Below are 16,106 nucleotides of genomic sequence, written 5' to 3'. Positions count from 1 at the left end.
TCCTGGACTAGCTGGTTGGATCTATTCTCTACACTCTCCCCTGCAGAGGTTGCAGCTGCAGGATTACACCTCAGGAGTGTATGCCAGGCCTGAGCTGTGCCTGGAGGGGGCAAGGTGAATTTGGAGGAAGAGGAAGCTCTCCGCACACTCACCGGACCTGGGCTAGGACTCGGTCTGGGGGCTCCCAGAACAAGGCAGAGAATCCTACTCTGCGAGCGGGGTGGGGGAGGCACTGCGGAGTGGTGGGGGGCGGCCCAACGGGCTGGGAGAGGGTCCGGCCCACTCTGCACCTGGGCTGGGACTGGTCCCGCCGGCGCAGGGTAGCAGGAAGCTCTCTGCACACTCACCATACCTGGGCTAGGACTGGGTCTGGGGGCTCCCGGAACTCGGCAGAAAATCCCCCTTCATCTTTTTTACTGAAGCTGTAGAATTTACATACTTTTATCATTCCATGGACCATATTCTTTTATAATGATTTGTTTCCATATCTGTCTGTGTGATATATTTGGGTGCAGAGTCTATCATTCATTTGTGTTTCATTTTTATGCCTCTAGTTCCTGGAACAATGTCTGTCATTTGTGGTTACTTCATAAATACGTAGTAGATAGATAATCGAATGAAGAAGTCCATTTAGATGCCTTTCATGGAAGCTTCCCTCCCTACTGGCATTTCTTCCCCAAAGGCTTCAACATCAACACAAGCATGTTATCTTGTGTCATTTTTCCCTCAAATTTTAAATATAGTGATCACCAAATCTGTGTTGATACGCTAACAGTGGTTAAGAAATTTGAATTTATTGTTCCTCCTAAGTAATATAGTTATGTGTAAATTAGGGCCACCCAGAGAAAGCCCCTTAGTGGAGGGAGTTGCAGAAAAAGAATGCTGGGGACCTCTGCCTACTGGTAGAAGAAATATGCTGAATTGACAAGCTTGCCAGCTGCTTCCAAGACACTGCTAATGACAAATAAGAGCTGGCCTTCGGACACTCCTATGTTGCCTTGCCCCTCCGATGTGTGAAAATGGAGAAGGGACAAATACATTGCCTCTTTTGATAAATTAGAGAACTTTTTATACTTTTAGGAACACTCAAGTTCAAATGTAGGGATTAGACAAAGGGATCTGAAAATTATAACCTGTGTGTCAAATTTGTCTACTGCATGTTTCTGTGAATGGAGATTTACTGGAACAGTCATAGCTAGTCACTGCCATATTGTCTATGGTGCTTTTGCACTTCAATGAAAGAGTTGCATAGCTGAGACAGACATAATTCCTTTCACAAAATCTAAAATATATAGCCTCTGATCCTACATTAAGAATTTTTCCATCTGTAGAAAATGCAAAAAATGATGCTTTCTTGATTTGAAATTTTTGCAATCCCCTATTTTTTGTCATGAAGATGCTGCTAAATTTCAAAAATGCTTAGAATCATCATGTAAATGCACAGCCTAATATATTGCTTAGGTACTAAATGTATGATCAAATTTGCAATTTATCGTTTGAGATTGATTCAATTCTTGACATCAGCTAAAGTTATAAAAATACCAACTTTGAAGTATGTTTGTAATACAATGAAGTCTAAGAATGTTTTAAATAAGGAGATTGCCAGTACTGGTAAGAGACCTGCAATAGATGGGTCAGATGTAATTGCATTAGTTTATCTAAAGTTTGATCTTTATAATAATTTAGACTCATGTATAGTCATAACCAAGAAATTTATATTATTGACCTCTGGAATTTAACACTGAACTCTGGGATCTGAACACTTTTACTGTTCAGATATGCCTAGATTTTATTTTAAATTAGGAGCTAGAGAATTTTGTATCCTTTCTAATGATAAAATACTATCACGCAGAACTTTCTGAATGTCTCTTTCTGCTCTAGGTCCATTTGTGATGAACACCAATGAAGAAATTTCTGAGGCCATTCTTGATTTCAGAAATGGAAAAAATGGGTTTGAAAGAGCGAAAACCTGGAAATCAAAGATTGGAAACTAGTGCAGAGCACAAGAGAGCTCTCACATCTTTACCAGTTGTGGCACACAGTCATTTAGGCACTGTTTCCCAAGCTGCCTTAGCTGGTGTTTCCAAAGTTTTCCACATTCAGCTGTTAACAAGAGTTTTTATGACAATATATGTAGAGTATTTCCTGGCACATTCAAATAAACCTAATGGTTATTTCTTTAACACTCCGTGTTCTTCATTTTAACCTAGCTTATTGAGCTTCTATTTAAAAACTCATCTTGTGTTTTCCTTTCCATCCAAAACCGTGTGTGTTTGGATGGTTTTGCTATTTTTGAATCACATCTGATTACTTTCTGTGCCACTGGCAGCAGATACGTCAGCATCTAAAGGTCCTTTCTTAAGCAAGGCTGTTGGGCTACAACCATGAAGATCATGTGCTGGGGTTTCATGTTTCAGGTTATCTGCTTTAAAACAACAGCAGCTCTGAGCATTTGAGTCAGTTTTTAAAACTTCCCTGCTATTGGTAGGGACACAACAGGATTACAGCCAAGATTTCCCTGCATTTTCTGCCAAAATCTGTGTCAGATTTAAGACACATGCTTCTGAAAACTTCCATGAAGGTTGTTAAAAAAGTTTTAATCCAGAGCTGGGTTCCAGCTTTCTGTAGCTGCAGGCATTGGTGGCTGCACCAATTCCTTACAAAGCAACTGGAACCTGGGGCATAAGGTGGAGAGATTTCTTCTAATTTGCTGGACCTGAAATGAATGTAAAGTGCTTTCTAAGTTCAGGTGGAAGACATGCTCACCTCCTGATTATTTTTGGAGCATGAGAACATTTTAATTGTTTTTCATCTCTCCCCCCCACTAAGATTGTGCAAAAAAAGTACCTTCCCCAATTGAAATCATTTTATTGGATTTTGACTACAACTGATTTTTTTCCATGAGAAGTTCTGGGGTTCAAACTTTCCCCCTGGAGAATGCCTTTTGAGACAGTTTTTTCTAGCTGCCTGATGTCAACTGCTTAGTAATCAGTGGATATAAAGTATTCAAAATGTACAAAGAGTGGGCAGTAGTGAATATTTTCATGATGTCTTATGTGCACCTGGTGCAGGGCTTCAGTAATGAACATGGACCAGTGAAGGTAGGTGAGCTCAATTTCTAATGTGATGAGATTCTTTCTAATGGTTTATACAGAAGAGTTTCTTTACACTCACTATTTGTTAAGCAATAAAAAATGCATAGTATTCTTAATAGTGGGCAAGATATGTCTTGCATTTGTTACCGACTGTTCTGTTTCTTAAACTTAATGATATTCTTGAAATTTGAAAATGCTGAAGTTTTTCTTTTCTTTGAGGCGTAATAGAACATGAGCATTCTTGAATCTTTTTGATAGAAAAACTTATTCCAATTGCATATGCGGATGGCACAGTGGTTTTCTAATGAAGCACTGATTTGTTTTTATGACACCCATAATTTAGTGGGTCATTTATTTTCAGGTTGTTTTTGAACAGCAAAAGCTGGTCTATTTTGTCTGTAAATTGAAAATTATAGTGCTTTCTACAGATGTTTTCTATCTGATTTTGCAAATTACCGATTGCCACCATCCAGAAAAATGTTTTTCTCAGAGGTTGTTTTGGGTTTTTGCTTTTTGAAATTGCACAAAATTCAACAGTAATCAAATGGCGTAATCAAATCTTTAGTTCTATGAGCAGGCATCAAGTAGAGCTAGACAAATTGAGAGTAATGCGAGCTGGGATGCTACTGACTGTTAGAACAATATTTCAACTCATTTTATGTGTTTCATAGATTAGGCATTTTTAAAGCTTTTTATTTTGAAAATGATTCAGAAGTAAGTGCTTTGCCTGAAGTGGTGCTAAATCATTATTGATTTAGGAATTTCTGGTTCTGAAAAGACAATTAAATGTGGGTTTTCTGCAAAAACCCAAAACAAGAGTTTCTGCAACTCTTGTTTTTACAACAGGCATGATATTGCTCCCCACAGGGGAAAATTAGTTCTCAGGCAAGTGAAAGTTTTATATCAAAGCACAGATATACATATATTACATAAACAGATTTACGGTATGTCTGTAATGCCACAGTTTATTGGTACAATTTAGATATACATGATGATCACATTTATCATAGTCATTTTGTACCTGTACGTGATATATCTTGATCCTTTCTTTTTTTCTCATTCCCCTCGCCTCTCTTCAACCCTTTTTTCTCCTCTTTGTTTACAATGCTTTGTTTTCATTTTATTCTTCCTTGTAAATAAGGAGGGGAAGAGGGGCTGGAAAGACGGTAGAGAATGGAACAACAGAGGAATCAAGATCTTTCTTGGACAGGTACAAACAGTGTATGATGAATGTGATCATTATGCATATCTAAAATGTACCAATAAATTTAATAAAAATAATGGAAAAAGTTGAACAACACTGTGTTAGGGCAGAGAGTCACCTTGTCTAAATGCCTACATCTTTTTAACTTTTTGGAGTCATTGTTCACATGGGATAAAATATAGTAAAGTGGAGTTGAAGACTACCTCAATTCCAGACTGTAAGTGGAAGGGAATCTAGTTTGGAGCACAAGTAACCAGAGAAAAAAGTCTGAATTTGTAGGCAAGTAAGACTTTTCAGACTTCCCATATTCTTTTTTAGTCTATAAAACTCAGGAATCCTTTAGATATGCTAATCTCATTGAGTTTTAATATGTTTCCATTTTATTTTTAAAACATCAATTTATTTGATGAGACAAGAAAGGAAACAATTGTTAAAAATGCTATTCTTTACACTAACATTTTTTAAATAGTACAAACACCAGAATTCTCTGAAAGCCTCTGCAGAGACATTGTAGATGCTTTGAATTGACTGTTAGCATGTACATTTGTTTAATGGGGCTACAGAAGGAAACAGCTAAATTTGCATGTCAGAAAACATACTCTTACACATGGAAAGTGTGGCATTGTATGCTTGCTCATGCCATTAGCATTTTTCTTTTATGTCAGAACTTCCTTTAAAAAGAACAGCTACTTATACTGAGCTTATACTCTCAGCTAAACTAAATTATTTCTGATAAGAAGAAAAGGATCATTTATAGTGAAACTGAAGTGTGGAGATAAATGGAACTGGGCAATGAGAATGACATAATACTGGTTTATGGTTTTCTTTTGTCCTCAAGAAAAGAGCTAAGAAAAATTTTTGACATGCATATTCTTGTTCAGGATGCTAATGATTTAGGACACTGGTGTTTGAATATTATTTTTCCTTTAGAAATAAAAGTACTTCATTTACCATGGGAAATTTTCACAATCTGCTTACTAGGTCCTGTTACAGCCTGTTCTTCTCTCCACTTCACCCTCTTTTAACCATGTCCTTTCCAGAGTGACTGGAGATGCCACATCTGTTCCCTGTCTGTACCCTACTCCCACCCCTGGCCTGGCCATTGCTCTCTAGCTCTCAACATTGTCCTCTTTTTCAGCTTAGGCTAACATTGCTTCATGCAGTGCAGGCCTATAAGTCTGTGAACAATTATTTTTCAATAACCATGCAGACAGCTCCTAGTACCATGCACAACTGTGATTGATGCCATGGGAGTGTAAAACATCCTCACTTCATTAGTGCTTGGAAGGCTAGGTATTTGGAATCATCAGTTTATAGAATGTGTGCACTCAGGAAAATGTTTTTGAAAATCTCAGCTCAAAGCTACTGTGTTTACTCCTTAGCTATAAAGTTTCTAAGAACATTTTTTGTGGAAATATTAAATGCCTATGCTTGCCTTTTTAGGTAATCATATTACTACCTAGATGTAGGACTTATTTGTTTATATTTCCTCCAATTTTTTAGACAGTTGGAACAGTTATATGTAGCTTCACAGAGTCTGCCCTTCACAACCCAAGGGAGTTCCATCCACATAGACACATCTGTATGCAAGAGCCCTCAGCACAATTTTGTAGAGATTATGGACATTTAGTACATAAGTATCAACAACCTCAGGGATGTCATGAACATTAGACTTCTAGACAGCCCTATTTGTGATTGGCTTAATAAATAATTATTGTGACCAGCAATGCTGAAGTCTCCTTAAAACACTAAGGGTAGCTAACCTCTGTAAATCTTTTCTACCACACTGACGAAGACATACCAATATGGCAGTTAAGTAATAATCACGGACTACGGTGGGTTTTTAGAACTCTTTTCTGACAAATTTGTTTCCTTCTTCATCATCTTGTTCTCTATACACCATTTAATTCACTCTATTTCTTCACTGAGAAGAGAATGTTGCTGGATGATCGAGTCTTTCAACTTCTGCCAACACTGGAATAAGTCCAAGATCCACGGGAATCTGGGGCACCACTGACTTCCACGAGAAACCACAAACATGGCTCACAAGACTTCGTTATCTTTGTATCACTTGCCGTCTCATGAAATTGTCTCTAAATGAACTGAATAAAAAGAACTGAGGTGCACCTACTGTATTTAACTACAGGAAGCAGACTCCCATCTACTCTCCACCTTATTTTCACTTACAAATTCAGGTGCAGGAATGTCCAGTGACCTCGTTGCCAGTCAGCTAGCCCAGTGAGTGCTTGCCAATGGCACTACCAGCCATAGTCTTTGGCACCGAAGACCACTAAAATAGTTTACATTAATTTGTCCTTCATTTGTACCCATACAGTTAAATGTATTGAATTATATGTTTCTTCACACAGCTGTGTTCTAACCTAGTTACTTAAAACTAACTGATGTTTGAAGATTTTTACATCACTATAGAATATAATAATATAACTTCTGTGTGTAAACTGAATGCTTGGGCTTTCAATATAATATTCATATAAAGCATTAAATATTAATGTTATAAAAAAGAGTATTATTTATACATGGGACCCCCTCTATCTTATATCTTGAATACATAATAACCTCCTTGTATGATTTAATTTTAATTAGAAAATCCAGAATTAGATGTTTGAATAAACCTTTATGATAAACCTCTTACAAGAAAATTCAGGAATGAGAAGATGGTATTTGTTCACAGAAATGATTCCATGAAGAACTTGAGGGCAAACATTCAGGAGCTCTCAGACACATTTATTCTATGACTGAATAAAGGTGATAGAGAAAATGGGGATACAAGTGAGTGACATTGTTTCTGAGCACATTTCTAGGCCTAAGTTTTTCCTACTACATGCGATGAGAAGATGAGGGAGTTGTACACAACTGAGAATGTGATTGAGGTGAGACAGAGATGAAATTAAACACTTTTTCTCAGGTTGCATCAAGGAGGGTGAATTCACGTTTGACCCCCTTGCTGCCAGTTCTTACAGTTCTTACCAAAACACTAGGCCACTCCTTATAAAGCGAAACCTTCCGGAGCCCTGCCCTCCTCCTACCTGAGGAAAGCTTTGGCTGGTTGTGAGTCATAGGGAGCTGATACCTGTGCATGTATTACATCTTACTGCTTTTTACTCTGCCTCCATCTCCTTCCTTCCCTCTCCTTCCATCTGTAGAATCCTACTCCTGTCTCTCTGTCCTATTATCTATCTTTTGTGTTTCTCTTTAAATTACTAATACTTTGGATTTTTCATGTCAGAGAAACCATTTGATATTTAACATTTTGTGTCTGATTTATTCCAATTAGCATTAGGGTCTCAAAGTATAGCCATTTTGCTACACATGTCTCAAGTTTATCCTTCTTATGGCTGAGTAGTATTCCATTGTGTGTATATATACCACATTTTCTTTTGCATTCACTTGTTGATTCTTACAGAGACCACTTTTAAGATTTAACTATTATGAGTTGTGCTAATATAATCATGCATATGTATGTGTAACTATGGTATGGTGTCTTCTGGAAAATACCCAGAAGGGTAATGACTGAGTTGAATGAGATTTCTGCTTTTAGTTTTTGGGGAGCTCTCTCTATTTTTTTTCATAATGGTCATAGTATCTTGCATTCCTCTGAACAGTGTAGAAGGACTCTTTTCCCCCTACGGTTTCACCAGCATTTTTTTTTCTGGTACCAGGGATCGAACTTGGGACCTAGCGCATGTCAGAGAGGCACTTATGCCTCTGAGCTGTCTTCTGAGCACTCACATTTGTTATTTTTTGACTTCATGGTGATCGCCATTCTTTCTGGAATATGATGGAATCAGTGTTGTTTTGATTTGCACTTCTCTATGGCCAAAGATGTTGAACATTTTTTCATGTACTAATTGGATATTTGTATTTCTTCTTTTGAGAAATGTCTCTTCATGTCACTTGCCTATTTCTTCGATAGTTTTATTTTTATTTTGGGGGAGTCTAGTAGTCTTCTTTATACATTCCAGATATTAGTCTTCTATCATTGAAGTAGCTAGAATTTTTTCCCCGTTATGTATGTTGTTTCAACTCTACTGGGGTTTTCATTTCCTCTGAAGAAGTCTTTTTAATTTGAGATGATCCCATTTACTGATTCTTGGTGCCATTTTTGTGCAATCCAGGAACTGTTCAGAAAATCCTTGTCTATGCCTGTCTTCAATATTTTTATCTAATTTATCTTCCAAAAAATTAAAAGTTTCGGTTTTCATATCTATATCTTTGACCTATTTTGACTTTATTGATACTTGGTAAGAGATATGAGTCTAGATTCAACCTTCTATATGTGTATAACGAGTTTTCCCAGCACAATGTGATAGAAGGCTATCTTTTCTTCAGCATACTTTTTTTGCCACTTCGTCAAAAATCAGATGGGTGAATGTGGTTGGTGTGGCTTATGTACCCTCTATTCTACTCTATTGATACACATGTCTGTTTTTATGCCAGTACCATGCAGTTTTATTCACTGTATCTTTGTGATATAACTTGAAATCTGAGATTGTGATGCCTCTTTCTTCACTCCTGTTTCCCAGGGGTGTCTTTTCTGAGTATCTTCTGGTTCCAAATAAATTTTAGAATTGTTTTTTCTAGGTTTATGAATAATGTCATCAGTGTTTTGATTGGGATTGCATTAAATTTATATATTAGCTTTGGTTATATGGACACTTTGTCTCCCTTGTCACTCATTACAACTCTCCAATATTTGATCATTTATTTTTTAATTTTATTTTTTAATAATTTTACAGAGAAACAAATAGCAATGAGACAGTTTCAAAACTGATTAGTAGGACAGTTCCAATAATTAATACATTGCACATGGTTGTCTTAGTGGCTACAAGATGTAGACATGATATCCTGTCCACAAACACTATTAGAACAAATATTTCTATTCATTGAATTAAGAGGAAGTAGCTGTATATCTATCCTAACTATTTTGAATATACACATACAAGATGATTGTTCATTTGTATCCCCTTTTTTGTTTAGTTTTGTCACAGAAGGGTATTCCATTGTCATTTAAATATTGCAGGTGCATGAATTCAGCAAAATATTCCAATGTAGTCCAGTAGTCCATAATAGTAGTGGGTTTTCCATAGGACTGGCAATTGTCAGAAGTTGTTGACTTGAGCCTTTTAAAGCTCAGCATATTAATATGGCTTTACTTTTCATACTTCATTTTTATACTTTTCTGCTGGATGGTTAAGACTAAGATAAAGCAAGACCTATACAACAAGAAATGTAGCTTTTGTATCTGATAAGGTCAGTCAAATCCCCTCAGGATTTATCCTGCTACCCTGTACCGCAGTTTGCAGATCCTTTGTCAGTGTCAGTCATGTGGATGAGCCATGGCCATTGCTTGATTAATTTACTCTCTGTGAAAGCCTGAGAGAATGTTTTCTCTCCATGTGACTCTCCTTAGGCACCCTCTACGTCATCAATCACTTTCCTCTGTGGCCCCATAATCTCCTTTGATTGTTCATTTTTTAAACAAGTATTTGTTGAACACTTACTATGACTAGACACTGGTCTAGGGAGTGACTATGCAACAGGAAATAAGTACATTGTTCCATGTATTTTGGAACATGTATTTTAACTACAGTTAGTAGAAGTGAACAGTACGCAAATTTGTAACATATCAGGGATAGTAGGTGTCACAAAACAATGCAAGTAAAGGGAGGGAATATGGAATGATAGGAAGCAGAGCAACATCTCTGATTCTTTTTATTTGTACAGAGCCCTGAAAGGTGAGGAGACAGAAGCCACCATCAGTGGCTGTGGCAGGATGTTGACTTGAGTATTTAGATATTAGCAGGATACTAGTGTGGCTGGAGGAAGAGGAATGGAGGCCAAAAGTACAGTTGTTGAAGTTGAAGAAATAGCCAGAGCACATACCTGGGGTATGGATGTGTTCCAATAAAACTGTATGGATGCTGAAATTTGAATTTTGTATGATGTTCATATATTGTGAAATCCATTAAATTTTGCAGCCATTTAAACTTGAAAAAATTATTGTCTGCTCACAGTATACTAAAACAAGTTGCAGGCTGGCTTTGGCCTGCACGCTTGTTTGTAAGCCATTTTGTATATCATAATACTATTCGTTTCTTCACGGTGTGAATCTGTACCTTACATTTGCTATTTGTGTATGTTTGCCACCTTGTCACCATCATGAAAATATTTAGAAAAGGAACTTGCCTTGTCTTCTATTCTGCAGTGTCCCAATCACTTAATTCAATTACTACAACAGAGAATACCAGAAACAGTGTTGGCTGATAGAATAGCCTTATAGGATTTTTAGATATCCATGATATGAACACTATAGTAAGTAGTCTCTGACATCTACTCCAGTCATGGCTTGTCTGATGTCGTGATTTTTTAAAATTCTAAAGGATTTTTTTTGAAGACACTATATTCACCTTGACCTATTTTCCTATGAACACAAGATAGGGTTTGGGTGGATGTAACAAAGTGTCCTCTGGTGTCCTGATATCCAGCAATAGGCTACTGTATAAGGTGCTTGTTTCTAGGAACCAAAGTTATAAAATGAAGTCAGTGTAGCCCATTATTCTAGCCTTGTGATGATAGGAGGGCAGATGGGCTAAGCAGCATTTGGACTCTTAGTAGGTCTGGCCCAAGCTTGGCTACCTTCATGGTTTACTTTATACCTGAGAGTCTTAGAAGAGCTACTTATATTTAGTCATGCGTGGTTTATGAAGACATAGCAAAATGTTCTAGATAGATACTTTGTCAGCCAGGCTAGGCCAGGATATGCTGTGATAACAAACATACTCGGAATCTTGGTTGTTTATAAATGACAGAGAAACCTCATCCACACAACCATTCTGGTTCATCCAGGGCCAACTCTGTATCAGGATGAATCTAGTGTTCATTCACATGTAGAATGTCATGAATCACTAAGACAGAGGAAGAAGGGATCCCTGGAAAACCTGACACTGGCAGTTATATATTCTGACAGGAAAGGGGCAAATCACTTCTGGTCATTGCCCCTGGATCCCCTGGCCCAATGAGCCCAAGGGCCAGAAAATGTACTTCTACCTTAAACTCAGAAGATATAAAGCTGGAGATATTTGACAAACAGTATTAATGACTATCACACACAACTTGGATCACTTTTAAATGCTTTGGAGAATACTTCTGTGTCTAAAATGTTAAAAGCATTCCCAATATTCCAGCAATGCTAGATAATGAATTGTATTAAGGCAGCTTTTGAGGGGCAGGATGAGTCACAGAAAAAAGACCAAATTCACTGATCTTACTCATGGCTCCTTTAATTCATGGAAAAACCTATGTTTTGCTTAGAAACTCAGATTTTCATATTCAGAACAACATATTGGAAATGGAAAAGAACTATGATTGGTCATGGGTAAAACATGGTGAAGGAAGGTAGGTTCATTTCTAATGCTCAGGAAGCTCCTTCCTCCTAGAAAAGGGGAAGCTGTACATTCAGTTCACTAAACATTTGTGGAATGTCTACCATTTGCCAGGCACATGATTAGAAATGATGTTTTTATAGAATAAAGATGTCTTAGTTATTTGTATGACACTAACAGCCAGAAAGTTCATTCTAGCCTGTGGGAAAGATAATTTTAGTGCCTGAAATCTTAAGTAATCACAAATTTTATAGTTTCTTTTCATTTAATGATCATTACTAAATAACTTCTATAGAACTTGTATGTTGTAGATAAGTGTTGCTTCCCTGAAGTCCCGAAATGGCTAAAATTGTTTCTGCAGAGAGAAAAATGGCATATCAACTATCCCTATGGAAAAATATTTCACAGTTGTCTACTGTTGCATTATGGACATATGTAGAAAGCATATGATTTTGATTGAATGAGTACCCTAAGTTGAAGAGAGTCTACCAAAAGAACAGAGTGGGATTTTACAAAAATGTCAGACTTCACAATTGTGTGCTTGGTTCACAAATATATTGTCACAGCAAGACTAAGGATCACTAGGCATCATAGAAACAGCGGGGCATGTTGAAAAGGAAGAGGGAAAGGTGATAAGTGAGTGTTGATGCAGAACCACCAGCTCTTTAGGAAGAAATGTTAGAAGAGGTGGGCTGAACTGACTGCCAGTGGCAAGCATGGCTATCTCAGAAAGGAGACCGAAATTTTGCGCAAATATTCTCTTCTTATCTAATGGATTATGTTATCTTTTAACAGACTAAAGTTAATTGTAGCAGTTAACTATTGCCACAGTCATGCTGTACAAGAAATTAGTCCAAATTTCAGTAGCATAGAAGATCAATAATTTATTCTTATTTATGTCTCTGTGTGTTAGCTGGGAGTCAGAGGATTAAAGCTCAAGCCACAGGTTAAGTATGGATTTCTCTTAGTTTCTTTCAATCTGCGCTAAAAGCAACATGTGCTTGTGGTGATGGCAAAAATATAGAGGAAACATGCAATCATAGATAACACAGGTAAATTTCAAGTCTCTGCTGTATCATGTCTTGTGATGTCCTATTGGTCAAATGAAGTCACATGACCCAGCATCAATGAGCTAGGAGGTACACTCTTTCCTCTAGAGGGCAGAAGGAAGGAATGATACTGTTTCTAACAATAGCCTAATTCCCATAAGGGCTTTGACTGTTCTCCTTAGATAGTACTGTAATAGACTGTAACAGATCTCAGGCATCTGTACTCCCAGAGTTGTTCGGAGCAGAGTTGTAGAAGATTGGGGGCTATCTTGCCACTCCAGCCTGTCCCACACTCATTCATCTCCTTATTTCTTAAGCAAGTGATTTCAATTTGGAACAAAACATACCTATAGCTTGTTTCCTCAGTCTGAGCTGAACAACCCTGGATTCTCATATATGCATTTATATATAGAACTGCACAAAGAGAGGAACCAGTAGAATGACCAGTCACATGAAGCTCTTGAACTAAAGGACACTCTCACTCCGCTCCCCATGAAATCTCTGGATTTCAGAGATGCAGGACTAGGCTTTTGGGAAATTTCATCTGAGTAGCCATAGCAGCCATAGCTATAAGTGTTAACAACACTGCCTTTACCACTTCTTGGTATGCTCCACACAAAATGCATCATCTATTCCAGATGAAGACAGACCCTAACTAAAAGAACAAAAAAGTTTAAGTAGGATGTTTTTTCACTTCATGCATCTATAGAAACATGCACAAAGCCTAAGCAGATACGTGGAAATTAGCCTTTCATTTGAAAATACATCCTAGAATTTTTTTTCAAACAGGATTTATTTTTCCCAGTAAAGTTAATAAGATTTATTTTAATTTTTAATTGTTATTTACCAATCGGAGTTGCCATATCTTGCTCTTTTTATTTTTATTTTTTAAGAAGACATTTTATTTTTAAATGCACAGAAGCTCCTCAATTTATTTCATGTGACACATAGATGGTTTTATATTTCTTTTTGATGGTCGTCAGGGCTGAGCCAGATTTTGCAATCCACAAAACACTCAAGACTCAATGAGCTTCTGAGAGCATGTCACCTCCCAGTCCACATGTCTTCCATATACTTTACATCTGGTGAGTAGATGTTCCGAAGTCTCTACTTGTTTGTGAGTTTAGATCTGAGTGCTCTTTCATCAGCAGGGAATGGCTTGTTTTTATATTGCCAATAATGACAGTCACATTGTCATCACTGTCGCTGTCACTATAGCCAATTTCATCTTCTTCCTCTATGGATACACTTTTGTGGAAGTGTATTTCCTCATCAGTGTGAACCTTGTTTTCTTGCAGAACATCTTGGGGGTGATTAAATGATTCTGCGAGGTCTAATCAGGACCCATCATCCTGTTGCTTCTCAGTGTTGTCTTCTCCATGACTCCGGCGTTCTTTATCTTCTAACTCCAGTGGCCTCTTCCATTACTCTCTGCTTCATGCAATTCTGGTTCTTGCTCTTGAGACATAGTTCCGTGATTAAGGCTGTAGATCTTAGAATGTTAGTGAAGTCCTCCGCAGAGCTCGAGTCTCTTTCCTGCCTGGACACACAGATCCTCTTGCTCTTTTTAAGTTTATCTCTCTGATTACTAAGGGATATTAGAACCATAAAACACAAATCTTTAAACCCCAACACATAGAACCAGATGCTTCATTCCAGGTAAAGAAAAGAGGAAACCAACCATTTGCCATGTATGGCCTCGGAGTACCTGCATATCAACTCTATGAGGCACTATTAATATTGCCATTTTATAAATGAAGAAACCAAGTTCAAAGGAAGCTAAAAATTCATCTTCATTCAAAAACTAAAAGGCAGCAGTTCCCTGATTTAAAGCTTATTTCCCTTTAAAGATTGTTATATTCTAAAGTTGATCTTTTCTCTTTTGGTGTGCAGTTCTTTTAATCTTAACACACATGTAGATTTGCATAATCATAACCATAATCAGAATATAGAACTGTTCCTTCAAATTCATGTATGTTATCTTTTTACAGTCAGACCCTCCTCTCAATCTTTGAGGATCACATATCTTTTCTTTGTCGCTAATGCTTTGGTATTTTAAGAATGTCACGTAAGTGAGATAATGCAGTCTGCAACATGTGGAGATTGATTGCTTTGACTCTTAATGTCTCTGGGATTCATCCAAGTTGCTGCATTTAGCAGGCATTCATTCCTTTTTATTACTCAGTAGTATTCCACGGATTGCATAACTAGTCACTCACTGAATAAACACATACACTGTTTCAACTTTTTGGCCATTACCAAAATCTACTATAAACATCTGTGTACCTATTTTTGTGTGAACACTGGCTTCATTTAGCATGGGAAAATTTCTAGAAGCAGGACAGCTGGGTCATATGGTGAGCATATGTTTATCTTTATAAGAAACCGCCAACACATTTTCCAGAGTGTTGTGCCATTCAAAGCTGGTTGTGAACATTTTGAATTTATTCACTCTGCTCTCAAGCTGTTTGTCCAGACAAAAGTGTGATCTACAATACTAGGCAAAGCTTCCTTAGCGGGGATACTATTTCCACTTGACACCTGGGAAAAGAGCATGACAGTGAAACTTGGCTCTGAAGCTAGGAAAAATGCGATGATTTTGGCTAAGCTTTAATCATCAAGTAAAGGTAAAATGCAAAATGCTCTTCCAGTGAAACAGAATGAGTTGCTAAGAAGTGGAGGAACATGGAACTATTGTACTTCAATATAACCCACTTCCTTAAATTCACTGCAAAAAGAAATTTCTGGGTGGTATTCTTGAGCTCTACCGGGGGGGAGGGAATAAGAAAACCAACCATGCTCCCAGGTAACAAATCAAATTCTTTAAGCAAATCTAAGGAAAGTTGCATGAAATGTGTTCTCTCCATAATTCACTCTAAAACTTCTGAATATTCTAAATATACAAATTATTTTCAACATCACATCCTTGTGTTACTAAAGTTCCTGAAGATACATAACCAACACAATTTCACAAAGAAAATAGCATCCCTGTATTTTAAAGCCTTGAACACTAGTCTAATATCCATTGCACTTAAGAGTCATTTAAAGAAGCTGGTCTCCTTTTTATGTTTGGAACAGAGACTCTTAAGTCATGTATGTTTAAACTGGCTTAAGAGAAATGTTTGCAGTTGTCTGATGAATATAGCGAGGGTCTCCATTTACCAGGTCCTTTCAGATGGCCTAACAATTCAGAGTCAGGATGGGAAGTCATTTGGATACACTCTCAAGCCAAGCTCTTGCCAGCTGGTGTCTTTGTGAATTTTCTGACTTTCTTTCTTTCTTTATTTCTTTCTTTCTTTCTTTCTTATTTATTTATTTATTGTATTTTCGGGAAGGGTCTAAAGGGTGTTCAGGG

The 16,106-nt window shown here is 37.3% G+C and overlaps 2 protein-coding genes across 3 annotated transcripts in view; both read left to right on the top strand.

Moving 5' to 3' along the window:
* Nucleotides 1–2,183, top strand: part of Pir (pirin) — a 148,966-nt gene extending 146,783 nt beyond the window's left edge. The window contains exon 10 of the mRNA XM_004635072.2: nt 1,882–2,183. Coding sequence (XP_004635129.1) covers nt 1,882–1,994 — 113 coding nt within the window. The 3' untranslated portion in view covers nt 1,995–2,183. The remainder of the gene's footprint in view (nt 1–1,881) is intronic.
* A 253-nt stretch (nt 2,184–2,436) lies between these two features.
* Nucleotides 2,437–16,106, top strand: part of Vegfd (vascular endothelial growth factor D) — a 37,775-nt gene continuing 24,105 nt past the window's right edge. Inside the window, exon 1 of one of the 2 annotated variants that reach the window (XM_023719588.1) lies at nt 2,437–3,101. In XM_023719588.1, the coding sequence (XP_023575356.1) occupies nt 3,012–3,101 (90 nt within the window). In that variant the 5' untranslated portion in view covers nt 2,437–3,011. The remainder of the gene's footprint in view (nt 3,102–16,106) is intronic. The other variant, XM_004635071.2, reaches the window with a different exon arrangement.

The sequence above is a fragment of the Octodon degus genome, unplaced genomic scaffold (assembly GCF_000260255.1).
Source record: "Octodon degus isolate 3935 unplaced genomic scaffold, OctDeg1.0 scaffold00069, whole genome shotgun sequence".
Classification (NCBI taxonomy): Eukaryota; Metazoa; Chordata; class Mammalia; order Rodentia; family Octodontidae; genus Octodon; species Octodon degus.
Note: the sequence above shows the minus strand (reverse complement) of the source record. Positions and strands in the feature narration are given on the sequence as shown.